We start from the raw sequence: 26,942 nt of genomic DNA, 5'->3' as shown, positions 1-26,942 counted from the left end.
TTTAGATCTGAATCTCCTCCTGAAGTGGAAGGGCTTCATTCCTTAGACTCCTAGTGCCCCAGGGTACCTGACCTGACCTCCAGTGGCTGCTCCAGGCAGGCATGGGTCTCCTGGAGGTCCACCGTTGTCTCTGCCATCCCTTGTGCCATGGTGGGAACAAAGCAGTACTGATGTCAGGTCCAACACCCTGGCAAATCCTTTCCACCTATTCAAATGGGGGAAATATAATCCCATACCAGAACTACAGAATCCTATTCAGTCTTTGCTGGGCTGTGATCCCACACTTTGCTTGGCCCCCCATGAGCATGGATACCTGCAGTTGATAACTACAGCTGTACTTTCTTCAGTCAGCAGAGAGCTAGAGACACCTCAGGGTATGGATTATCTGTATTAAACCTCCACTGACAGTAAGAGGAACCCAGCTGACTAGCACACATACTGTTGTATCCAATTATATAGTTGTTTTTTCTTCTTCCTTTTCCTTCTAGCTCAGACTGCAGGATGACAGACGGTGACACAAATCTCCCACCTATCGAGAGAAAGCTGGGACTGCAGATATGGGGCATAGAGGTATGACAAGAGGCAACGATGGCGTATGTCCTCTGCATGTGTGTGTGTGTATGTTTCAAGAAAGAGATATTCTTGAAGTAATTTGGGTAGCAAAAGAGGGTGTTGCAGATAAGATACAGTGGGAAACAGGAAACCCAACTTTCCCTATGCAGCTTTCAACATGTTACTGCTTTGGTTTCCTGCTCTGTAAAACAAGGATAATATTGACTAAGGAAACACTAATGTGGTGGGATTGAAGCTGTTCCTCCAGCACTGGAGGCTTTCTCACCCCCTTCGGGAACCAATGCAAGGCTGCATTAGCACACCAGAAATGGATTACGTGTTTCACCTATGCATAGGTAACCCCAGTCTATACCAGCAGCTGCCATGGGGAAGGCACCCATTTTTGCAGCAAAAGCATCCCATGGAGTCTATTTGCACTTTGTCCTTATCTTTCCCACTCTGATCAATGGGTCACTGCAGGGAGAGATACTGCAGCTTGCAAGGTCACCTTCTGCTTGTGGTGGTGTTTGCTTTCAGTTTGGAGCCAGGCTGTGCTCAATTCTACCTTTTTCTGGCCCAATTCACCAGGAACATTCCCCTGCAATGAGAGGGGACTTAGAATGAGGTCCAGAGTCCACTCAGGGGAGCCATGGGGAACCACGAAAAGGGGTTCCAACACTTCTCCAATTGGTGGCCCTCTACAGGTTCCAGCTATGTTCCAAATATCACAGGGTCTTTGCCTTTCCCCTTCTCTCCAAAGCACTGTACTAAGCTTCTTCCCAGAGGATTTGTAATTAGAGATGTGTGGGTTCACAAGGGTCAGGCTGGTATGCTGAGAAACAAGTCAGGCCACCAGAAGAATGTATATCTCTCATTCCAGGGAACCACAGAGCCACTTCAAGCCCAGAAGCTGCTTCTGTACTGGTGGGTGGCACATCCAGGCACCAGGCATGGCTGGTTAATTGTGCACTTGTACCAGATGAAGTGTGCAATTAGGATCTGGAGGGGTGAGGGACACATCAGGGTCCTCAATTCTGTCTTTTCTCAGCACTGCTAATTGCTATGAATCCCTGGCAAAGTGATTATCCTAACAAAGCTCTGAAAGTTATCCTTGGACTTATGGGTACCGAGTAAAAACGATGCCCCAAAACTAAACCTAGGATGAGATGTGCTTACTCCCCTGGGAAATGCCCTACAAATGCAAGCTCTGGAGCACTTCAGCCTGACCTCCATGTCTTCTTGCTCTAGACCTATAGGATTGCAGAAGGGCAAGGAGACTAAAAAATACTTGTCAATCTGTCCAAGAAGCATTATCATTTGCCCCTTATCATCCCTTAGTACTTTTGGGCTTTCCCCCAGAAGTGGCTTTTCCCAGCTCACCAGCACAGCCCTGATTCTTCCTTCTCCAAACCCTGATTGTCACCTTAGTGTTTCGTGCTCCCCAGCTGTCCTGTTTCACACACATCTACTCCTGGCTCTGAAGTTCTAGCAATGACCCAAACACTCATTTCCTTACAGAATATGAAGATGGTTCCTGTACCTGAAAAGGCTTATGGGACTTTTTTTGAAGGAGACTGTTACGTAATTCTGCACGTAAGTAAGGAAGGCTAGCAAACATTGATCTCTTCAGCAGGCAACTGGTTCAACCCTTTTTGTTTAGCTCTGACTTGGATCCTGGGTACCCTCACTGGTGAGAGCAGCACTGTGGGTAAGGGTGGTTGTGCATGTGCGTTTGCTGTCTAATCACACTCCTGAATTTAACGGGGCTGTTGGAACAACACTGTGTGTTGAGTAAATCAGAAGTCCAGAGGAACCATTAACTTAGTAATTCATTAAAATTATTTCTCTTCTAATCAACTGAGTCATGTCCAGACATGGCAAAATGGCCAGTACATTCCTGGCAAACTAAATCAAGGCCCACATTTGTGTGACTTATGGGAGTCTTTTGAGGGTGTGAGAGCTGGCTGACTGGAGGGTCTCATTTTCAGCAGATGATGTGGATTATGGAGATGTGCCACCTCCTCTGTGTCACAATAGCAGCAGAGAGGCTCTGCAGCCCTTCTCATGTCCCCATTAGGACACTTCATCTGTCCCTCCTAAATTTGTTCCAAACCTACTTGCAACCACCTGAACCCAGGCTAGCCAGAAGCATGAGGAACTTCTGAGAACCAACTCTACTATATGGGCTGTACAAAGTGCCTTCTGTTCCATCTGTGGAAGAATGATTTGTTGCACTCAGCTCCCAGACTTCCTCCCAAATCTCTTCATCTACATAGAGCAGTCCAGGCCCCATTGCACCAAACAATGTTCATACGGTGGAAATCAGAAGCATTTCCCACTTCCTGGGTCTGAGTGTCCCTCCTGCAAACATCTCCATCAGTCAAGAGACAGCAAAGCTTTAAACCGTGACAGATAGGGAGGCTTTGCTGTTGTTTATTGTGGGATAGTGTCCTGGTTTGGCCTAAACCAGGCCACAATAAACAAATGCACATCCTCTATATTTATGGGGTAGTAGCTGGGCTTGCACCACTGGGGCAACGCTCTAGTGTTGAGGCAGACCAGGAGGCCTCCCATCCCCCTGGGGTGAAATCGGTGTGCTCAGCTCGCTCCCTGAAATGCCTGTACACCAATGCGCGCAGCATGGGGAATAAACAGGAGGAGTTAGAAATCCGTGTTCGGTCGGGGGCTATGATCTAGTGGCAATTACAGAGACTTGGTGGGACGCCTCGCATGACTGGAATGTGGTCATGGATGGCTATGTCCTGTTCAGGAAAGACAGGCCGCTAAGGAGAGGTGGTGGAGTTGCTCTTTATGTGAGTGAGCAGCTAGAATGTATTGAGTTCTGTCCAGGGGCGGATCAGGACCGAGTTGAGAGTTTGTGGGTGCGAATTAAGGGGCAGGCTGGCAGGGGTGATACTGTTGTGGGTGTCTATTACAGGCCACCGGATCAGGATGAGGAGGGTGATGAGGCCTTCTACAGGCAGCTGAGAGCAGTCTCGCAATTACAGGGCCTGGTTGTTGTGGGGGATTTCAACTACCCTGATATTTGCTGGGAGGCCTACTCAGCCAGCCATCCTCAGTCCAGGAGGTTCCTCCAGTGCGTTGATGATAACTTTCTGATGCAAATGGTGGATGAGCCAACTAGGAGAGGAGTATTGCTGGATCTTATCCTCACTAACAAGGAGGGTCTGGTTGAAGAGGTGAAGGTTGAGGGCAGCCTTGGTTGTAGTGACCATGAGATGGTGGAGCTCAGGATCTCACGTGGCAGGAACAGAATAGCTAGCAGAATCACAACCCTGAACTTCAGGAGGGCCAACTTTGGCCTTTTCAAGCAATTGCTAGGGGAAATCCCATGGGACAGGGTACTAGAAGGTAAGGGGGCCCAAGATAGTTGGTTAGCATTCAAGGACTGCTTCTTCCGAGCTCAAGATCAGAGCATCCCAGCAGGTAGGAATTCAAGGAAGGGTACCAGGAGACCTGCATGGTTAAACAGGGAACTGCTGGGCAAACTCAAGTGGAAGAAGAGAGTGTACAGATCATGGAAGGTGGGGCTGGCCACTTGGGAGGAATATAAGTCTGTTGTCAGAGGATGTAGGGAGGCAACTAGGAAAGCTAGGGCCTCCTTGGAATTAAACCTTGCAAGAGAGGTCAAGGACAACAGAAAGGGCTTCTTCAAATACATTGCAGGTAAAGCCAACACTAGAGGCAATGTAGGCCCACTGATGAATGAGGTGGGGGCCCTGGAGACAGAGGATAAAAAGAAGGCGGAGTTACTGAATGCCTTCTTTGCCTCTGTCTATACTGCTGGAGGCTGTCCTGAGGAGCCCCGGACCCCTGAGGCCTCAGAAGAAGTCAGGATAGAGGAGGAATCTGTCTTGCTAGATGAGGGCTGGGTCAGGGACCAATTAAGCAATCTGGACCTCCATAAATCCATGGGCCCTGATGGGATGCACCCACGGGTGCTGAGGGAGCTGGCGGAAGTCATTGCTAGGCCACTCTCCTTCATCTTTGCTAAGTCGTGGGCAACGGGAGAGGTGCCTGAGGACTGGAGGAAAGCGAATGTCACTCCAGTCTTCAAAAAGGGCAAGAAGGAGGACCCGGGTAACTATAGACCGGTCAGCCTCACCTCCATCCCCGGAAAGGTGATGGAACAACTTGTTCTTGGTGCTGTCTCTAGGCACATCAAGGACAGGGGGATCATTAGGGGCACTCAGCATGGCTTCACCAAGGGGAAGTCATGCTTAACCAACTTGATAGCCTTTTATGAGGATGTTACCCGGTGGATAGATGATGGTAAAGCTGTGGATGTGGTCTATCTCGATTTCAGTAAAGCGTTTGACACGGTCTCCCACAGCATCCTCGCAGCTAAACTGAGGAAGTGTGGTCTGGATGATCGGGTAGTGAGGTGGATTGTGAACTGGCTGAAGGAAAGAAGCCAGAGAGTGGTGGTCAATGGGACAGAGTCCAGTTGGAGGCCTGTGTCTAGCGGAGTCCCTCAAGGGTCGGTACTGGGACCAGCACTATTCAATATATTCATTAATGACTTGGATGAGGGAATAGAGTGCGCTGTCAGCAAGTTCGCTGATGACACAAAACTGGGAGGAGTGGCTGACACACCGGAAGGCTGCGCAGCCATTCAGAGAGACCTGGACAAGCTGGAGAGTTGGGCGGGGAGAAATTTAATGAAATATAACAAGGGCATGTGTAGAGTCCTGCATCTGGGCAAGAACAACCCCATGTACCAGTACAAGTTGGGGGCAGACCTGTTGGAGAGCAGCGCAGGGGAAAGGGACCTGGGGGTCCTAGTGGACAGCAGGATGACCATGAGCCAGCAGTGTGCCCTTGTGGCCAAGAAGGCCAATGGCATCCTGGGGTGTATTAGAAGGGGTGTGGTTAGCAGGTCAAGAGAGGTTCTCCTCCCCCTCTACTCTGCCCTGGTGAGGCCGCATCTGGAATATTGTGTCCAGTTCTGGGCCCCTCAGTTCAAGAAGGACAGGGAACTGCTAGAGAGAGTCCAGCGCAGAGCCACGAAGATGATTAAGGGGGTGGAACATCTCCCTTATGAGGAGAGGCTGAGGGAGCTGGGTCTCTTTAGCTTAGAGAAGAGGAGACTGAGGGGTGACGTCATTAATGTTTATAAATATGTAAAGGGCAAGTGTCAAGAGGATGGAGCCAGGCTCTTCTCAGTGACATCCCTTGACAGGACAAGGGGCAATGGGTGCAAGCTGGAACACAGGAGGTTCCACATAAATATGAGGAAAAACTTCTTTACGGTGAGGGTGACCGAACACTGGAACAGGCTGCCCAGAGAGGTTGTGGAGTCTCCTTCTCTGGAGACATTCAAAACCTGCCTGGACGCGTTCCTGTGTGATATGGTCTAGGTAATCCTGGTCTGGCAGGGGGATTGGACTAGATGATCTTTCGAGGTCCCTTCCAATCCCTAACATTCTGTGATTCTGTGATTCTGTGATATATGTCAAGTTGGGAAAGTAGGCTGGGACAGGGAAGCAGAATGAGTCTCCTGCTCTAATTGACCGTGCACATGCCTTTATGCTACCTTTCAAGTGCTGAATCGATTTGGTAGCAGCCACCCAAAGACATGCTTAGAGCAGAATATGAGTGTCCTTGCAAGGAGCTGACCATAGATATCAGTACAAATTTTGAGTCTGCTCACACACTCAGCTTATGTTGCAATAGCTTCCCCAGGTAGAAGAGCCCTTAATCAGCCCACTACTTTCCTTTCCCCCTGCAGATGGGAGGGTAAAAATACTCATCTTTGCATTCTGCATCTCGACTAGAGGCTCTCCAAACAAAGATTGTCCGCAGGACAATGGGACTCCAATCATCTTCAGTAGCAATGTATTAAATTTAGCGATTTTGCCACAAATTAATTATCTGTGCCTAGAGGAGCTGAGCTGTACTTTATTCAAGTTCTTCTGCTGTGTCTCGCTGTGGTATCACTGCACAAAGCAAATAAACAGAACTTACTGTCAAATCCAGTTTATAAAATGATGTTTTATTACCTTTCCCGGGTGTCCCTGATAGGGTTTAACACAGTAGGTGCTGAAAAATAGCTGGCACAACTCACATAACGATAAGTACACCTGTTCTCAGATCGCTCACCTCCTCTTTCTAGGCTGTTGGGTTTTTCTGTAATAAGATGAATCACAGCGTGCACGCACAGGCTCAGCTTCATTTGGAGTTATGTCTGTTTTGCAAATCAGCAGGAATTCAGAGGCAGTTTGTGTTACTATGTAGTGTGATGTGAGAAAGAGAACAGGAAAGAAAGGATAGTATCTCCAGGCAAATAAATAACAGTGCGCATTACATTTAAAAAGGTGATCGATGAGAAGAGTATCCTTTAAGTTTTAATATCAAACTCTACAGAACAGGACAGGTTGAATGCATTCATTTTTGTAATTGCAAGGTGTTCAGTTTTCCTTGATAACAAGGGTTAGAAAATAATATTAGACAGAAACATCCATCAGTTCAATATGTACATAAAACCCATACATGCTCTCCTGAATAAGATCCCTGGCTCCAGGCTGAGCTCCCAGGGAGCATCCTACGGTTCCGTCCTGTCTTTCCTTACCCAGGAGAAAGGTAGAACTGGGAAAGGGCTCCATGGTCACTTGGTTTTGCCAGCTCTCCCTGGTCAGCGATATTATTTGAAACACACATATGGGCTGTGTCTTCATCCTGACTCATCTTTCTCACCTCTTCCAGACCAAAAGAACCTCTCGTGGCTCCGCTGTGGATTTGCATTACTGGATTGGCAAGGATTCATCTCAGGATGAGCAAGGTGCTGCAGCCCTGTATGTCACCCAGCTGGACAATGCACTCAGAGGGAACCCCGTGCAGCACCGGGAAGTGCAGGGACATGAGTCTGAGACCTTCCAAAGCTATTTCCGCAATGGCATTATGTGAGTAACGTAAAATACCCTGCAACAAGGTGGGTCGTGGGTCGTGCTCCCTGGGGTTCCCTCTGCTTCTCTACATCTCAGAGCCATCAACATTTCAAAAACCTGAAAAATATGGATCAGCACTGAAGTGGGTCAAAATTCAGAAGAAAAATTTCCCATTTTGAAGAAATTATTTATAAGCATTGAGTCTGGAACTATGTCACTCTGTTCTACTGGTCGTTTTCCCAGATATTTGCAGAAATTGTATCTTAATCTCCCTTTTGTTCATGCTAGGGTCTTCCTTCCTTTCCTCCTCCACACACTTTAGATTAGTATGCTCATTCAGGACACTTCAGACTAATACCCACCTTGAACAGAAGTGCTGATTTGGCTCATACTGGGAGTAATATTTCTATAGTGGAAGGAAAGTTTGACTCTGAACTTCTGCCATCTGAAAGATGCTGTTGAATCCTGTCCTGTGGTCTCTGCTCGCTTTGAGGTCTTTGGAAGGTGACTCCAATAGCCATCCTGCAGGAGGACCTTCACTGGCAATAAACAGCCTAAGTGCCTTGCTTTTAAACATCTGAAGAAAACTCAGATGAAAACCCATCCTCGGTCAATACTTTATATCCCTGTCTGGTTTTTGATATCTTCGTATTGTGCATCTCTACAACCTCTCATGAGTCTCCTCAGGACTTTTGTGAGACAGAAGTTGCTTTTACTCTAATCTTAAATATGAGCACGGAACAATGAAGGACTAAAATTCAGACCCTCAAAAGCGTGTAGGTTTAAAGGTCTATTTGGAAATCTGTCTGCCTCTGAAATCAGTGTGAGTTGGACTTCATCTTTGTCTAAACCACATGCCTAAGGTCAAAGAGGAAGTCTGAGGCAGAATGAGAAATTAAAGCAGGCTCTTTCCACACCTTGACAGGTGGACTAATCACCAGAGCATCCTTCTGTAGATATGTCAAACTGAGCCAAACAAGTCTAAAGTGCTGTGAATCACTCACATGCCTGACCACACTTGCCAGTCTCTTCCAAGCTATGATAAAATATATATATATTACACACGTGGCAAAAACTATAAGACTCAGCAATTGTCTCTTTTTCCCATAAATAGCAATTACACTGTGTCAATTATTACTATAGTATAAACATTGGATCTGTTTTCTAAAATGGTCTAGGATATGTGGAAGTGGGTTAGACTTGCCCAAAAAACAGTAAAAATGCTCTGGGACTTCCTCAGGGGACCTTGTCCTCTCAATATGAGTGTGTCTTCCTTGCAAAGTTGCATGGAAAGGAGGGGATGGCTTCATGCAGTGAGGCAACACAGTGCTAACTGCAGCTATTGCAAAGTGTGTGTTCAAGAATGGAAGAACAAAACTGGTAGATTAACTCTGAGAGAAAGACAATGTCCTGTACCTGTTTACAACGGCATTTTGTTCTGCTTATGGCAACAATTTTCTATCTAAGCTACTTTTAACAGAATAACTATTTTGAACAAAAACAAATTTTAGCAAAAATCTTGTTTTATGCAAAATATGTTTCATTTTTTAATTGAATGTTTATGGAATATTTCGATTCTGAGATGCCACTGCCTTGGTTAATGGAATTTTCAGTTTGATTGTGTTATGTTTCCATTGCCATCCTTGATCTGTCCGTTCACCTACACACCTTCTCCCAAGATGCACAGCAACAACACAACACCCATAACAGGCAGATGGACACCCTGAGGAGTCATGCTTTGACCAGGGACCACGAACAGTAGATGAGGCAACACAACATTTGACATTCCATTTTCAGGACTTTGAGATGATACCAGCTCTAGATTTTTTACTTGTCACCAAAAACTTGAGAGGTCTTCAGAGGATAGAGGGACAGGTATTTTCTAACCAGCTCTAACTCTTTATTCCCTGCTACACAACAGCTACAAGAAGGGAGGAGTGGCTTCAGGATTTAAGCATGTGGAGACCAATATGTACAACATCAAGCGTCTTCTTCATGTCAAGGGGAAGAAGCACGTGTCAGCCACAGAGGTAAGAAGAGCCCTCTTTCCTTATGGATCATTTCTCCTTGCCTCTCCTCCTATGCCCATTTTCGACCAGGTTTGCCTGCTAAATAGCTCATCTCTGCTCAAGGACCCCTACTACAGGATCATTTTCAAGACCTCACTCGGGGGTTTGGTATTATCCTGAGAGAAGTTATTTGGCTCAGTGAATAGCCGAGTGCTAGAAAAATGAGCATGTCATTGCAGAGCAGCTGTTATGTCCCCGGGCAAGTTTGCAATGATCGTGACTTGTCTCCTGTGGCTCTTGTGTCCCCACTGGTTTGCCAAGCCCTTTCATTTCTTCCTGACAGGTAGCACTTTCCTGGGACAGTTTTAACAAGGGTGATGTTTTCTTACTGGACCTTGGGAAAGTGCTGATTCAGTGGAATGGACCCAACTGCAGCATTGCTGAGAAATCTAGGGTGAGTACAGACCCTTGGTTTACTAGCAGTATTTTTTGATGCTTGGAGGGGGAAAAAAAAACAGCACTCAATGTTTGCACAGGAAAAATCTCAGTAAAACCAACAACACACAGATGAACAGGGAGTATCATGGTAAATCATCTACTTGCCCGTCTGCTGGTATCAGAGGCCCAGGAAAGTGCTTTGCTTCAGTTCAGACCTGGCTTCAGCTTGGGTTACATGGACGGCCGTGAGCACATCACTAGCTCCAGCTCCAGAAAGGCATCCAGCTCCCTCTGGGGACATCCATCTCCATCCTTCTGCACCCTGTAGTTTGCATGATGTGGGACTAAAAAGTCAGCAGTACCAGTAGGTTTAGCTGCACTAACAACTACTCCATGGGGAGATGAATTTTAATTCTTTTTTTTTACAGCATCAAGGGAATTCCAGCTTGGTTAGTATGAGACAAGCAGGAATACATAACCCAGGTGTTGATAGGTCTTATCCATAGCTCTTAAGGCACTTTGCAAAGGAGTCATTATCCTTATTTTACTGATAGAGGAACCAAGATACAAAGATATATCAATGTGTCATCAGCAAACTCGTAACCAGTCATTATACACATTAAAAAGCAGACAGTTCTGCTCTTCACATGGTGGCACCTGAAGAAGTAGGACAGGGGGAAGCTTTACAGGGAAGGCAGTTTTCCAGGACACGATGGCTAAGGGAGAAAATCCAACAGAGGGTGGAGAAAAGACAAAGAAACCCTCAGAATGCAGAGGAGAGGGAGCAGGTAGAGGGAAGACTGATGTGAGGAAGAGGCCATGGTTCATCTCAGGCCTGGCAATCAAGCAGGTCATTTGCTAAGTCTAACAAAGAGGGGCCCCTTTCAAAGCTATTGCGGTAAGAGTCATGGAAAAAAAGAATTCAATGGAAAATGGAGATTTCAGCCTAATTAGTTACTTGGCATTTCACGCTGCTTTTTTCACAGAAAACATCCCCATTTCTTGAATATTTGAAACGTTTAAATGTAAAATGTCACCACGGGTGCGTAGGGTCCTGCAGCTCTGCAGCATCCAGCCTCGTTGTCCTCAGCATGCGTGCATCTCTCTCCCAGACCGTTTCAGAAGATCATTGGACCTGCTTATGTACAGTCACACATAGGCAATGCCTGTTGTGGCTACCACATGCCTGTGCCCTGCAGGAGCAAGCACCAGTAGTGACTATAATAAGCAATATATTTTCCTGACAGTTAGTTAAGAAGCAGGTGTTATAGACACATCCCCTTTTTTAATAGCTAAGTTTAGAGGACATTAAAAGCTTCTGAGAGCTGGGGTAATCTGGCTTGGACTATTGGTGCTCAGTTATTGCTCTAGGTCTGAGGCTTGCTGAATTCATTGTCTGGATCAGGACTTACCCCCTGGTGATCCTCGTGCAGGGTCTCGCACTGGCTCGCAGCATCAGGGACAGCGAAAGAGGTGGCCGCGCTCAAATTGGCATCATTGACAACGAGAAAGACTCCCCGGACCTCATGCAGATCATGAACATGGTGCTGGGTGAGAGGCGCGGGGAGCTCCGAGACGCCATCCCGGATGAGAAAGCAGATGAGCTGCAGAAAGCAAACGTCCGGCTCTACCAGTAAGTCTGGGGGTGGGCTCCAAACCCTATCCTTTCTCACGGCGAGCGCTGTGAAGTCTGACGCTGCTCGGTGACTCTGTCTTTCAGTGTCTACGAGAAGGACAATGACCTGGTGGTACAGGAGATAGCCACCAGGCCCCTGACGCAGGATCTGCTTCAGCACGAGGTGAGAAAAAGCCATCAGCCCTTACAGCAAGAAAAGGATGCTGTGGCTTGCTTTATTTTCAGCTGAGTGCCTGTTTCAGTGGGATACCCCGTTTCCTGAAAATTATCAGCCCTTCCATCATTCAGGTTTATCAGGTGTCCTCTGAAAACAGGATAGTTTAGCCTTACTACAACCTCAGAGGTGGGTGGTGTGTTGAAGCTGCTCTAACGAGAGATGGCAAATTGACCCTCTCAGCCAAGGATGATATTAGCTTGGCAATCAGAGCCAAGGAGAGCAGCAGGCCATGAAAAAATTCCAGATGGAAATAAGGCTTCTTAATACCTGATATTTGGGCATAACCCTCCACCTGCAGAACTCAGAGCAAATAAATACACTGCTCACAAAATCATGAAGATATGTTTTCCTGCTGTAGCAAGTCGCTGGTCTCAGTGACCCACCCTGGAAGGAGATTCCTTACAGACCCTCTGTCCAAAGGCTTTCAGAAAACAGAGGCTTTCCTAACATCCTTCTGGCTAAAATGTCATTAGACATTGGAAGGGGCTGCCCAGGGAGGTGGTGGAGTCACCATCTCTGGAGGTGTTTAAGAAAAGACTGGACATGGCACTTAATGCCATGGTCTAGTTGACATGGTGGTGTCAGGGCAATGGTTGGACTCGAAGATCCCAGAGGTCTCTTCCAACCTGACTGATTCTGTGATTCTGTGAAAATTTGGCAGAGGATTGCTCGTCCTTAATTCTCTGCAGTGCAAACCAGCCTATTCCAAAACAGTGTTGGGCTGCAAGGCTCCAGCTCCCTTGTTCACCCTGGTGTCAGCCTTATTAAATCTCAATATCCTTTTACAGGCATATGAAGCTTTTGCTTTTCTTCTCAAAGTTTGGTTTGAAAAAGGAGAAGCCTTTGGTCATACAGTAGGTTGTCAGTTTGGAGCACCAGCTCTCTGCTTGGCAGCCATCTCATCCTCTTTGGGTTTGGGATCCTGCTGTGTTCACAATGATGCAAGACTTTTAGCTCCAGATTGGGAACACAAAGTAGTCATGCAGAAGATGTCTAACTTGGACTTTTCCTGCTCCTTTAGTAGCAGATTCGGCATAAATGAGCACCACCATCAGCAGTGCTGAAGCACAGCAGGCTGAGGGTGATATTTCAGCATACGCTTCTCCTGGAGCCTTTTGGAGCTGCTGTTTCTGTTGGTTTGGGAACACCTCTTATGAGGTGGTAATGGCCAGTTTTGAGCAATGCCTAAGAAAAATACATATTTTAACTCATTACAGTTAAAGGGCAGCTGCCTAGGTCAGGTGTGCTTGTTAAGTCAGCTTATCCATGGACCCCTGCAATGTAGGGTTGTTGATGGTAGTTGCAGTCCACTTAAGAACCACAGTAAATCCATCCTCTGTTGCCTCTGCTAATGGTTGCACCAGGGTTAGAGCTCTGCGAGGCAAGGAAATGAGCTAGATCCACATCTAATGGAAATCTTCCAGAAGGATCCAACCTGAGTGTGCTACAAATGAGGACTTTGCCTGCGCAGAGCTTTTTACATCTGTTTTTTCTGTTTCACCTCAGGACTGCTACATTTTAGACCAAGGTGGTTTTAAGATTTACGTCTGGAGAGGAAAAGCCTCCAGCCTGGAAGAGAAAAAAGCAGCCTTCACTCGAGCTGTGGTGAGTTGTAATATAGTGCAAATAATGTCGTGGGAGGTTAACTAAGTGCTAATCTAGACCTGACCACTAATTACAATTAAGTGTACGTCTTGAGAAGCTGGCCTGTGTAATAACAGAGAGAGAAGTTAAACTTCTAAGGGAGGCATGATGACGTAAACACAAAATTTTTAGTCACCAAATTGCACTAGAATCAAGACCTGTCACTAAAACTCGGAAGAAAGTTGTTAAAGAAAGTATAAAAGAAAATACTTTGTTACACAGTAAATGGTAGACTTCTGGAATTTGTTGATTCAAGAGACGGTGGAGGCAGAGAGTATCAACAGGGTTGAGATGGGATTAGACAAATTCATAGTCAACAGATCCATAAACAGATATTAAAGGGGCTCTTATATGCTCTTTAACATCCATGACCCAGTATTGTGGATGCTGGGGAGAGTGAAGAGATCACACTGAAAACAGCCACCAAGCTCATGTGTGGTCACTAAACAGCATCTCTTAATGCCACCGTCCCAGGCAGCACAGACCACTGCTCTGACCCTGAAAGACATCTCTTGTGTTCCCAACCAAGAGTAACACCTTGGGCAAGTCAGTGGGGAACTCAATTACTTGGTCTCTCTGGAAAAGCCAGACCTTTTACGTAGGTGCTACAGGCCTCAACCGTAAGTCCATTACAGGCAACAAGTCTTTTTCACAACACCAGTGGGTCTGGGCCCAGGTTCTACCTGTGACTTTGAAGATGATACATGGCTCTTCCACTGGGTAGAAAGAGATTTGTTATTAACTGCTATTAATTCAGATTGGCCAACCTGAGGCAAGACCAAGGCTCATGTTAAGCTAGAGCACACCAGTGTAGTGCCCTGGCACCTATGCTGCTCCTCCAGATGAGCTACCATGCAGTTATTTTCTGGCAGAACATGCCTTAACACTTCCTCTCAGAAAAAATTAGCCTACAGGGAACCTGAGCAAATAAGGCATTTGGTAGTTTTTAAAAGTTGGCATGTTAAAGTGAAGACTACAAAGGAACCTAGCTTTTAATTTATCTATTCACTTATATAAATACAATAAACAGCCTCATCTTCAATGAGATCTTACTAGGAGATACTGAACTTCAGTGGCCCCCACCTTCAATACGGTCTTACCTGGAGAAACCCTGCTTCAATACTGATTGCGCTTATTGTCTCGGAGAAGAAAAGCTTAGAAAAACTTTGCCTTAAAACTTATCTCACAGTCCTCTATGCTCCTTTCAAAAGCTTAGCTCACATGCTTTTTAGTAGGCAATCAGCTCTGCAAATTCTGGCCCTGAGCTACACATGTAGAACAAAAGATATCTCTTTCTTTCAGTGTGGCAGGTGGGAGCGATGGGAAGACCATCTGCTCTGCTTTTCCTAGGGGGTAGTGTGTGGCTGCAGTATTTACAGCAGAAAATGAATGCTCAGAAGCCCACAGTCAGGCTCCTTCCCCAAACCACGGCTGTCAGCACTGTACCTGCAGGTCATCCTGGAGCCTGCCGAGATAAACACAAGAGCGGTTCCCAAAACCGAACAATGACTTTGGCATTGTGGCAGAACACAGATCATTTTCTTCCCTCTCATATTGTATCAAGCACTTCTGCTGAAGTAGTCTTTTAACTCACTAGTAGCTCTATTGCAAAGAAATCATTTGTTTTTAGGAAAAAGAAAAGAAAAACCCCAGAGATCTGTGAGAGTTTAATCCCTTCAGAACACATCATGCTCTGGGGTACTTAGCTGCCTCCATCCCTTCACTACCTTGGCACGCATGCCCTCTATCATGCTACAGGGAGGACAGTCTTCCTGTTTCAGAGAGGGACAAGTGTGGAAAAAAGCAAAGAACTGAACTAGGCTCTTGGATCATGGGCACACCCCATCACTGCTCCATCCCCTCCACTCCTAGATCCATCACCAGAAGCCATCTATGGAGTTGTCTGAGATAGAGGAGGAGGCTTTTCATTAGACCCATTGACTGAATTTTTCTTGAAGACTAAGGTGCCATGTAGAGATGAAGTTTAGGACATGATCCAGGTGATTAGCCTCTAGGGGTAGGGTTCAGTCCACTAAACACAGAAATAAACATGGATACTACAGTGAGAATTTGTAGACACCTCCATTTATAAGTCTGAATGCAAGTCTTGGGGTGAATCCTATTCTTGGTCGTTCCACCGTGTTCAGTGGAGGACATTCGCTCTTTGGGATGGTTTAGGTCCACATCCCTCTTCTCATGTCTGTAAAAAGCTTGGTGTGTCCCCACTAATGTCCTTTTTCAACCCCACTAGGGTTTTATCCAAGCCAAAGGCTATCCTTCATCCACCAACATTGAAGTGATCAATGATGGAGCAGAGTCAGCCATGTTTAAACAGCTTTTCCAGAGGTGGACAGAAAAGGATGCAACACAAGGGCTGGGCAAAGTCTACACTACTGGCAAAATTGGTGAGCATGTTTGTCCTGGATTTGGCTTTCCTGCCTGTGCTAAGCAACAGCTGAGGGAACATCATTCACATTAACTGCCTCCTGCCTTCAGTATCTTGAAAATCTAGCGCATATTCTTCTCATGCCTTGTATTTTCCACCTTCTTCAGTAGATGCAGAGGATTCAGGAACTGAACAACATTCAGAACTGCTGAGGCTTCTTATATGAACGAAACTGCCACTTATTTCAAACGTAAATGTTGGCAGAAGATTACTCTCATCTGAAAAATTGTACGCAAAATTTCACACTTGCAGCACTTCCTAATTTTGTTTATAAAGGGCTAATGCTGAACCTGATAGGGAAGTGTTGACCAACATTCTGCTTTCATTTACACTGGCATCCACCCAAAACCCTCCTGACGTCAACAGAATTATTCTGTATTTACACCAGGTGTAAACAGTGCCTCAATTTATCACACTGCTGAAGTGAATATTACAATGCATCAAACCCAAAGAATAAATACCGAAGAGAGAGAACTTGTTGATGAATGATGGGATGGTGACAGAGATGCTGAATGTCTCCATCAATAATAGCTTGAGAGCCACAAATCTCTCTCCCTTGCAAGTCTTTTGTCTCCCTTTTCTCTCCACATCTCTCTGTGCTGTCCATAAATACTCTCTTTATCATGAGCTGGAGAAATGTAACCATTTTATTTCTGAAAGCACATTTTAAAAGGAGAGAAATATGTATAGATTTGGAAAACAATTACGAATTTTCAGTCAGGAGGCAACTAATATTTTTACCAGCCAATTATCACTGGAACGCTCTACGTGGCCAGTTGCCAGCCTGTAACAGATCAACACTGGAGTGTGTGAGCTCTTGTATATTCCAAAATAAACATTGGCTTACTGGTGGCAAGACTGGCTTCTTGCAACTGCAGACCAGGTTTTTCTCATGGGTATAACAAGTGTGTGCGTGCGTGAAGGTGATGCAGAGGGTTTGTATGTTATTGTGCATTCACTAGGTTCTTGTTTTTATTCTGCTGGTGCATGCAGCCAAGGTGGAGCAGGTGAAGTTTGACACCACTCAGCTCCACGCCAGACCGGAGCTAGCTGCTGAGCAGAGAATGGTAGATGATGCCTCCGGGGAGATAGAGGTGAGACAGCTCCTTTTGCTGACAGAGGGTGCAATAATCAGCGTGTTCCAAAACATCTCTGCCTTTTCACACACAGCAGCTGTACGGAGCTGTGGAGGTGTGCCCACCTACCCTCCCCAAGGAAGCATGGCTGCAGCCAGAGCAAAGTGCTTGCCAACTCTAACTGATGCAGCAGTTACCGTAGCTCAGGGGCATTTCTTCTCCAACCCACGACCAGTGGAGCAAAGCAGTCACCAGGATGACTCCTCTCCTGCCATGTGTGTGGATCATGAGACTGATACAGTCAACCCCCTTCTCACAGTGTCTCCCAGTTAGGTCCATATCAACCAAACCTGTGCAGAGCAGAGGCCTCTCTCCCGTTCTTGTGGCCTTCCATGGAAGATGGAGCTGGTCGAGAGAGGGGCTGTGGGGCTAAGAGGGACCTGGGGGCTGCTCTGCCTTGAGGGCCATCGACAGCTGAAAGTCCATTAATGGCACATGTATTGTGGCAGTCACTGGAGAGACCTGACTTTGCCAGCAAGTGCTTAATCAATCTGGGGGAGCATAGGCTGGCATCCTGTGAGAGGGGAAGGGTTATCTTTCCAGATGAAGACCCGAACTTCAGTGGTCTGCTGACAAAGGGGCTGTGCTCTGTCTTCACGTTGACTCCACTGCTGCTCACCAAGACGTTTCTTTCACTAGGTGTGGAGGATTGAGGACTTGCAAATGCAGCCAGTGAATCCCAAGACATATGGGCAGTTCTATGGGGGTGATTGCTACCTGGTCCTGTACACCTACCTGAGATCAGGCAGGCCTCACTATATCATCTACATGTGGCAGGTAGGTCAAACCAAAGCAGAAGAGACTGTCCTGTGTCTGCTAGAAGCCTAAAACAGAAGGAAACAATTGCACACAAAAAAACCAACCCAAGCATCCAGAAGGACTCAGATACCCTTTGCTCATCAGTTCTCCATTGCAAATATCCCAAGCTGTGCTTTGTAGGCAGCATGGACACCGAGACCAAGCTGACATCAGACTGAGAGCCAGCAATGTCAAACAGAAAGAGTGAAAGATTATGGGGCTTAGAGTGTTGAGTCATGTGGGTATATGAATATTTCTGCTTTCCTTTTTAAAGCATAGTTTCCTCCCCTGAAATGCAGAGAGAAGCTTTGAAAATGGGATGCTAAAGTCTCCAAACCCAGAATGCAAGTGAAATTTAAACATCTGGACATATTAACTCTGATCTCACGATATTATATGCAGGGCTTGGGATTGACAAGATGTTACAGTGTGCAGAGCTTTATACCCTTCATCTCATCACATTGCATTTGGCATGTCTCTCTTCCGCAGGGTCGCCACGCCTCTGTGGATGAAATCACTGCCTGTGCCCTCAATGCCATCGAGCTGGACAAGAAGCATGGGGATGAGGCTGTGCAGGTGCGCGTGACAATGGGCAAGGAGCCCACACACTTCCTGGCCATCTTCAAGGGCAAGCTGATCATTTACGAGGTAACGTTGCTTTGTGCATGTGGGCAAAGGAAGGTGCAAGCACCCGCGATGGGCTTGGCAGTTGCAATGGAAATAGTCCAGAAAAATGGGCTGATATTCAGGAAAGGAGCCTGCCAGGTCTGCATGGGCTGGCAGATGGAAGTGGTGGAACATTTCTACTACTTCCCAAGTAGTCTGAACGCCATATGTGTAAACACACAGTCCTGGACTGACCCAGACTCAGCTGTCCACCCCTGAGTTCCAGCATTAATGTGTGATGTTCTATCACAAAATATTGTGCAGAGTTACAATAAGACAATCCTGTGAACTACAGATACTACTCTCCAGAGAGAGTCATCTGAAATATCCTACAAACAGTTACATGATTTGAATTGTCCCTGCCTGAATTATATCACGTTAACTACTAACCCACTTTACTTGCTGCTTTGGCTGACGATATCTGTGGTGGAGACATTGCAAATGGCTGGGGAAGAGGAGGTTTGCCCTCATCTCTCACTGTTGGTCCCACCATATGGCTTCCATGGCAGATGTTCAGCTAAGCTGAGTGCAGCTGGAAATCAGAGTCCAGCTGCCTTGCCCAGTTTACATGGCAGATGCTTTGCAGACACTAAGATCTGCTCACACTGAACTTGAGCATCTTGATGGGAGCTGGTCAAGACTCAGAGTAACCAGGGAGAAATGTGGAAGTCATGCCATGTGGGTTTTATTCTGACCCGGAACCAGAAGGTGTTTGTATTTCCATACCTTCTTTGTGCAGGACCATGGTCTGTCGTTGCAGCAGCACAGGGGGCTGTGGGCCCAAAAGCCTTCTTCCTCAAATGAGTCACTTCCTGGATTTGCATGTCCTCCTCACCTCCCAATACCATCCTTCGCCCTCTTTCCTTGCAGGGTGGCACGAGCCGGGCTCAGAAAAGCACTCCCGAGCCAGCAATCCGCCTCTTCCAGGTGAGGGGCACGGACGAGATGAACACAAAGGCCACGGAGGTGCCGCCCCGGGCCTCCTCACTCAACTCCAACGATGTCTTCCTGCTGACAACCAGCCAAGTCTGCTACCTGTGGTGCGGGAAGGTGAGACCGCAGCGCGTCCAGGGGAGGCAGCCACAGGGAGACGAAATTGTTAATGTGGGGCTTGAGTCTCCTACCTCCACTGAGCTGTGAAGGTGTATCCTTGGGCAGGTAGCCCATTAATTTCAATGGAGGAAGGTTCACCCAGAAGAAGGCTCCATCTGTGGACGATCGGCAGTAACACAGCCCTCTCTCTACAAAAGTAACCCATCTTGGCGTTCACCTCACCTCATTTTAGATGTTCATACAGCTTTCAGCTGAGTAAAGCACCTCAGGTTCTCCAGCTGTAAGAAATTAGCCAGGATTAGAGCATATTCATTTATCCTGTTTTAGTCATGTGTTTCAGGATGAGACAGTACAACAAACCAAAGCAGAAGGGTTGCCCAGAGAACTTGCAGATGCCCCATCATTGGGACTGTTCAAGGCCAGGTTGGATGGGGCTTTGAGCAACCTGATCTAGTGAAAGATGTCCCTGCCCATGGCAGGGGGGTTAGAACTAGATGTTCTTTAAGGTCCCTTCCAGCCCAAACCATTCTATGATTATGAGTTTTGCTCTAGATGCCATTGGCTTCACTGAATGACCCTTCAAGGACTAGAAATAGATTCTGAGTGACCAGCTCAGATGAGACCCTCAAAAGCATTCAAGCAGGTCTAAAACTATCCACAGGAGAGTAGGACCAAGCCAGCTTTTCCCCACAGATAAGTTTTGCCAGTCTGTCCCTAACTCCACCTCAATCTTACATCCTGAACACAGGGATGCAGCGGAGATGAGAGGGAGATGGCAAAAATGGTAGCTGACATCGTTTCCAGACGGGACAAGCACACCATTTTGGAAGGACAAGAGCCAGCAGAGTTCTGGGAAGCCCTGGGAGGCAAAGCTCCTTACGCCAGTGAAAAGAGGTAATAATGACCTGCTTGTTCCTCTGCGCTTGGCCAGGCAACATTAATCAAGGGATCAAAACTTAGCTGGGAAGTGAGGAAGCATTTTGATACCATGTCGTCACCAAAGGGAGCACCAGGTCGGAATATTGTTAAAAGACACTGAGTTGTCTCTTTCTTAGTTTTTGTGTCGGGCCTTCTGTGAACTAGGAGCTCCAGATCCAAACCTGCAGACAAGGGTATGCTACACCCTCCTTTCCCCACAGTAAATCCATCCCATATATTGTCGTAAGGGCTATGTAAACCACATGCTCCATTTCCAGCCATGATTAGCTTTACGGGCAGCCCCAGAAGATTCACAAAACTAAACCTGCTTTTGAACAAGCTGGATTTCTGCAGCCCTCTGGGAAGGTGACATGTTCCTTTGCAACTAAGTGATCTAATGCAGCTTTCACCTGACAGCAGGCTGATCTTCACAAAGAGAGAAGGGTTCTGCTTTTGCCCCTTTTGAGTGGAGAAAAAGTTACCTTTAAAAAAAATGCTAAAATGCTCTGAGAATCCCCTGAGACCTGACATTGCCTGACTTTCAGGCCCTCAGATGAGGGTTGTCATGTTCCCACCTCTTCCACCAAGGTCACGACAAGTAGCAGCAGGGCCCCAAGGTAAACCACGAGGGAAAGGTTTCCAACTCTCTTGTTTTTTCTTTCCCTGCCGTGCATGAGGAAGGTTTCAAGAGCAAATCACACACTATCAGCCTCGCCTCTTCGAGTGCTCCAACCAGACAGGTCGATTCATCATGACAGAGGTTGTGGGTTTCTGCCAGGAAGACTTGGACGAAGATGATGTCATGCTGCTAGACACATGGGAAGAGGTCAGCACTGACTCCCCCTCTCCTTCTCCCCATACATATTTTCAAACAGGTTATGGCCTAATTTGTTCAAATCTGTCATTCGACATGAAAGCAAGGGCAATGTGCCTTCTGTCCCATCTCCAAACCATTCATGATGCTTCGTCAGACAAGTAGGTGTATGTCCAATCCTCACCTAGGTACAAAACACGAGAGGTGGTATTGCTATCCCTGTTTCAGAAAGGACGAAACCAAAACACCTGGTCCATGCCTTGCTCTAAGGCGAGATGAGCTGGACCTGCTCCAGTCCTTGCCAGCTCATACAAGGCAGTAGCACCCAGACACCCTCCCCCTCATTTCCCAGCACTGATGGTGAGGACTTGCTTTAGGCTCTTGGAAACTGACTCCGAGGTATTTGCTTTCTGAAGCCATTTGAGGTTTTGGCCATGCAAGGACAGGATTTAGCTGCTTTGAAATATGCAAGAGCTATTTTCTGAAATATTTATGCTTTGTGCCTGTCTCAAAAGCAAAATCCTTCTTGTCTGGGAGTAAAGCTGGGATCAACATCCCAGGGGACTATTGGGAAACAACATTTCCAGTCTTATCTCTGCTTCAGTTGGCAGGGGAGAACAAACAGCCGTGTCTGCACAGGTCCTAACTACTCACTGATCTTCAACACCTTCTCTTCTCACAGATTTTCCTTTGGGTTGGCAAAGCTTCCAACACATACGAGAGGAATGAGGCAATTGCCTCGGCTAAGGAATATCTCAAGACCCATCCGGCAGGGAGAGACTTGGCAACTCCGATAATACTGGTGAAGCAGGGCTATGAACCCCTCAACTTCACAGGATGGTTCAACGCTTGGGACCCCTACAAATGGAGCGTAAGTTGCTAGAAAAGCCCTTTGGAGCGCACATGTACTCAGCAGTACTTACAGGGTGTTATTGTCAGTGAACTTATCTTCTATGGTGCATGGAGCGAAACATTGCTATGACATGTCCTCAGCTTCATGGCTTCCTGGTGCTACCTGAGCAGCTTCTGCTCCCTAGCCAGCAAAAACCACCTGCTTGGTGAAACTGAGGCTTTTGTAAATACAAGCAAATGTGGTGTAATTCACAATATTCACATTTTTACTTTAAAAAAAAGATTAGGTTCCAAATCAGGTTTGTGATTTCAGCCAAAAGTAGGTGACAACAGAAGCATCCTACATCATAAATGTTCATATTTCAAAATACAGCCACAGAGAAAAATTTATGACCCAGCTTTAAGGGCAAACTCTGGCAAAATGAAATATGTGAGCAGACAGGTCTCATCTCCAGGTTTGCAGACTGCCCATCAGAGCCCAGGAGCTCCTGAGCAAGGTCACCCTTGGTCCCTCAAAAAAAAAGCCTCCTTCTCAAAAGGTGATTTAATAATGCCAGCTCTCTGCTGTACAGAAATGGAAACCTGTCCCAGGAGTTGCCTGGGAAAGAGAGAAGTCCTTTCTCTCCTCTTTCAAACACACAGGCTTCAAATCATTTCAGGAGTATAATGCAGAGCAGATTTTTGCTCATGTGGTCAATGCATAGGGCCTCACCATGTGTTGTCAGGTTCCAGCCTCTGACTCTGGTTGTGCGCAGTATGGCCGGACGGAGGAAGGAGCGATGCACTTAACTCCATGCAGACCATGCACCAGCTGGTCCAGCCAGCCTGGGGGGCTCTGTGCTGCAGCACAGAGTGTATTGGGAACAAAGGACAATCCTGGAGCTGCTTGGGTGGTTAATAGAGACAGAGTATCGGTTCATAGCAAACAGAGAGGTGGGAGCAATGCTGCCAGGCTGTTCACCTAAATTCCTGCCACCCGATGGCACTGGTCTGCATGGCTTAAGGAAAAACAAAGGAAAGATGAGGTGCAGCTGGGAAAATCTCACCACCTTTACCAGACACTTCCCCAGTGAGATCATCCCTTCTTGCTCCTGTTTTATTCCAGGACCATCAGTGTTCAGCCAGTTCACAAGCAATCCCGTCTTCTGGTTGCCCAAAGGGCTGTGAGTGAAGTCCCATGCTGGAGCCTGCAGGTGGGACAGCAGGGCAATGGGGTGAAGATCCCCGGAGGACTTCACAGTGCAGAAAAACTCACATAGAGATATTTTATTTCCTGTAGCTGGGTTTGCATCATCTTTCTTTGCAACCAGTGTGGTGGTAGAGAGCCTGTCTTGACTGCCGGATTTGGACGGATAAGACAGCAACTCCCACAGCACTGACCCTTAAAATAATGTTGATGCTTAGAACAAAGGTCAAAACTTGTTTTTTTTCTGAGGAACTGCTGAAAAAAAAAGGATACAGCTCATAAAATATGTCCCTCTAAAAATATCCCCTGCAGGCAACTTCAGCAACTACAGACAAGCAATCCAAACTGTTGACATCCCAGAAACATCTGGTGTGTGTGTTCACTGCTCAGTTTTGGGTCTAAAACTGTTTGCTCTGCAGTCCGTGTGTTTATGTTGTTTTTTTTCTTGTTGAGGAACTTTGTTGGATGTTTCTGTTAAGAACTGACATCTCCTGGCTGCTTAGGAAAACACAATCATCAGCTCTGCCAATATATCTAGTATATTCCTTTTTTTAGGAAATAAGAGGTAGCTGGTAATCCATGGCACCACATTACAAGAAGTCGGGGACTGAGGCTTTGAAAAATCTGTTGCTTTAGCTAAATGAATCAAGGAAGGGGAAAAAAGGAATATTATTTTATCCCAAATTTTCATGCATTGCAAGATTCATTTAAAATTTAAAAGATTTAAATCCAGCAGTAAATATGATTTCTCTTGACTTGCCTTCTGCTCTCTGAAGTCTCTAAACTTTCTGGTTTTACCTGTTATTGTACAACTGCAAAGGCTAAAGTCCCTGTGTTTCTTTGTTTTCATGTGAAAGCTCTGATTCTGGCACAGTCTCAGGATTCCAGGAGCTGGGGATTGCAGGAGGCACCAGCTGCCACCTCAATGGGCACCTCTGGGCTTTAAAATTCATATGGCCTCCTGACCCTGTTAGAGAACAGGAACATGGGCTAATGAAAGGTGGTCCATGCTTCTTACAACTCTCTTTACCTTTAGGATGGCAAGTCCTATGAGGAGATGAAGAACAGCTTAGGAGATGTGTCGGCTATATCCGAGCTCAAAGTGGTGAGTTGATTCTCGACCATATGCGTGGGTAACATCTGGGTTTGATGATCACTATGTCCCCCAGCCTGTTCACAAGAAGGAGAGGACATTATGTTCAGAGCAGGCATGGGGACCTCAGTCTGTCAGGATCAGAGCTGTGGTCCTCTGTGGAAGGCAGAGGGAGATGTGATTAATAACCCATAAATACACCCAGATCTCCTGGGCCTTTTCCAGTCCTTTGCAGAGGCACCTGTGGGCAGAAGACTGGCCAGCTGCTTTCTAAACTACCCATGCAAATAAAAGTGTGTGCAGCTAAATGAGTGTGCAGTTAAGCGTTGTATGAGTAGTTTGCAATGCTGTGGCCCATGAGACCCCGGACAATGGGCTCCTGGTGAAGAAGGGCACAGCCCAATGGGAGATCCTGCAAAGCACAGAGGAAACAAGGTCCCGACAGTCCCAAATGTGATTGCCACATGGGATCGGTTCTGCCCTGGGCAGGGGCAGGAGGAAGGCTGGCAGGAAGCAGCAGGGGCTTTGAACCAGGACAGATGGGAAGTCGGGGAGGGGTACACAGGTAATTTAGACGTTTTAGACATGGCAGATATCTAATGTCACCTTGTGTCCTCCCACACGTACCTTCCCCTGCTGTTATCTTGAGAAAAATGAGACTACTGTGAGTACCTTCCGTTATTTCTAAGGGCTCTCATCAGTCCTGTGCTTTAAGCAGTCCTAACATCAAGATGTAATGTCGATGGAGGTGCTGGACTAATGTTTTATTTCGGACTTTCTCCTTGCTGCTTTGGAGCAACAGACCAACAGATAGTCTGTGCCAGAAACAGTTCCCCCAACCCCAACAGAGAGAAGGATCATGGGACAACCCCCAACTTGCTCTGACAGAGCTTCTTGTCCTGACATGGTTTCCTCCATTTGGCAGGACCTTAACAACATCAGCCTGAACAGGAGAACCCTCAGCACAACCAGCTTGGCTGTTTCAAGCGTGACAAGTGCTTCCCCTGAGTATAAATCACACTTCAACCACAGTGACAGCAACAGCTACAGCAATAGCAGCAACTACATCAGCAACAGCAGCCCCTCCCTGGTGCCCAACGGCGAAGGAATTTACTCCCGAGAGGTGCTGATGAACAAGACAGTGGATGAACTTCCAGAAGGCGTGGATCCCACTAAAAAAGAGGTGACAGCATTGCTGGTTTGATGCCTTTGTAGCTTAACCTGGAACTTAGTCATTGGCTAAGTGCACCAGTACTTTAGACTGTTAAGTCCTGCCTCAGGGAGATACTAGCTGGACACATGGGTCTCATCAAAAAGTGGGAGCTTCATGTGAGAGGGTTGTGGTAGTTTTACCCTACTTGATGTATTTTTTGGGGGGGGGGGTGGGGGAGAAAAATGAATTCTAAATAGTTAATTTTCAAACTTTTTTCTTCTGCTAGAGTTGTTTAATTCTGTCACAAAACCTCTATCCTTGGAGGGACAGAGAATCAAAATTAAAGTTCCTGTGAGACAAGGTGACACAGCTGAGAATGAAGCCAGGATTTGCATTTTACTGGGGCTGTGGGTGTTTGTTTTCATTTGAAACTCCTTCCAGAAGGGTTCTCTCTCTCTCTCTCTCTCACTTTTTTTTTTTTTTTTTGGTCAGGAAGCTTACATTTCAGCAAATCCCATCCAGGGACAGCGAGGAATGCCACATCTCAGATTTCTGATCAGTCCAAGATTTTCAGCAACATCTGTAGCTGAGCCCAAGCAAGCTAATGTGAGGGGGGACACAGGGAGCCAATTCCCTCTACTCTCTGCAAACTATGTTTGACCAGTTTCTTGCCCCAACAGATCTCCTGGCAAAGGCCAACACCCACAGCCAGAGAGCTAATCCACAGCCAGGCCAGCAGCTCTGCCCCACAGCAATGCCCATGTGCTAATGGTTGTATTTCAGCCGGGCTGTGCATGAATGCTTTCTTCTACCCATAATGCTGGGGAATACACCATTTCCCACAAGATCTTTCTCAGTATCACTGATGAGCCCACTATCTACAAAACTGTCTGTCTTTCCAGTCCAGGGGGGGACTTAGTGAAGGGGAGATGCTTTTCCTGTGAATCACTACCTAAGAAACCACCCAGGACTTTGGCCAGCAGAACTTCTCTGATGCACCATCAATTGTCCTGGCCTCAGTATGATTAGCATGGACCAGATTCCAGCCAGAGCATGCTAACCCCTCAAAACAAGATCATGTCTTTGGGCTGGTGGGCTTTTATTCCCCTGGTACTTTGGGAAGTGGGATGAGGAACAGTTGCTGGGACGTTCCACTTTCCACCATGGGGACAGACAGCAGGACAGGAGCTGTTGGTCTGGAGTCAGGGGTCAACACGGGCACAGTGAGGAGGGGATGCAGCCGATGGAGGTGTCCCAGCCTCTGCAAAAGCCAAAGCTGACCTCTCCTTGCTCTCTTCTCCCGCTGCAGTGCTATCTCTCTGATGCTGATTTCCACGATATCTTTGGGAAATCCAAGGACGAGTTCTACCAGATGCCCAAATGGAAGCAGCAGAACGAGAAGAAGCAATATGGACTCTTCTGA

General features: G+C 46.7%; 1 protein-coding gene across 2 annotated transcripts; it reads left to right on the top strand.

Annotated features, from left to right (window-relative positions):
* Positions 1-501: 501 nt before the first annotated feature.
* Positions 502-26,942, top strand: VILL (villin like). Of its 2 annotated transcripts, XM_068404718.1 has the most exons (20): positions 502-570; positions 2,071-2,145; positions 7,279-7,475; positions 9,382-9,490; positions 9,813-9,923; positions 11,341-11,540; positions 11,628-11,706; positions 13,267-13,365; positions 15,656-15,809; positions 16,844-16,944; positions 17,626-17,763; positions 18,274-18,432; positions 19,321-19,500; positions 20,252-20,397; positions 21,103-21,247; positions 21,918-22,106; positions 24,310-24,375; positions 24,670-24,684; positions 25,292-25,549; positions 26,829-26,942. In XM_068404718.1, exons 1-20 carry the CDS (start codon positions 502-504, stop codon positions 26,940-26,942), a joined length of 2,604 nt encoding a protein of 867 aa, XP_068260819.1. The 2 variants fall into 2 exon arrangements, with proteins under 2 accessions (XP_068260819.1, XP_068260818.1); XM_068404717.1 differs by lacking the exon at positions 24,670-24,684 and having other exon boundaries at positions 24,310-24,378.

This window comes from Nyctibius grandis, chromosome 7, assembly GCF_013368605.1.
Source record: "Nyctibius grandis isolate bNycGra1 chromosome 7, bNycGra1.pri, whole genome shotgun sequence".
Classification (NCBI taxonomy): domain Eukaryota; kingdom Metazoa; phylum Chordata; class Aves; order Nyctibiiformes; family Nyctibiidae; genus Nyctibius; species Nyctibius grandis.
This window is presented reverse-complemented; position numbering and strand designations above follow the sequence as displayed.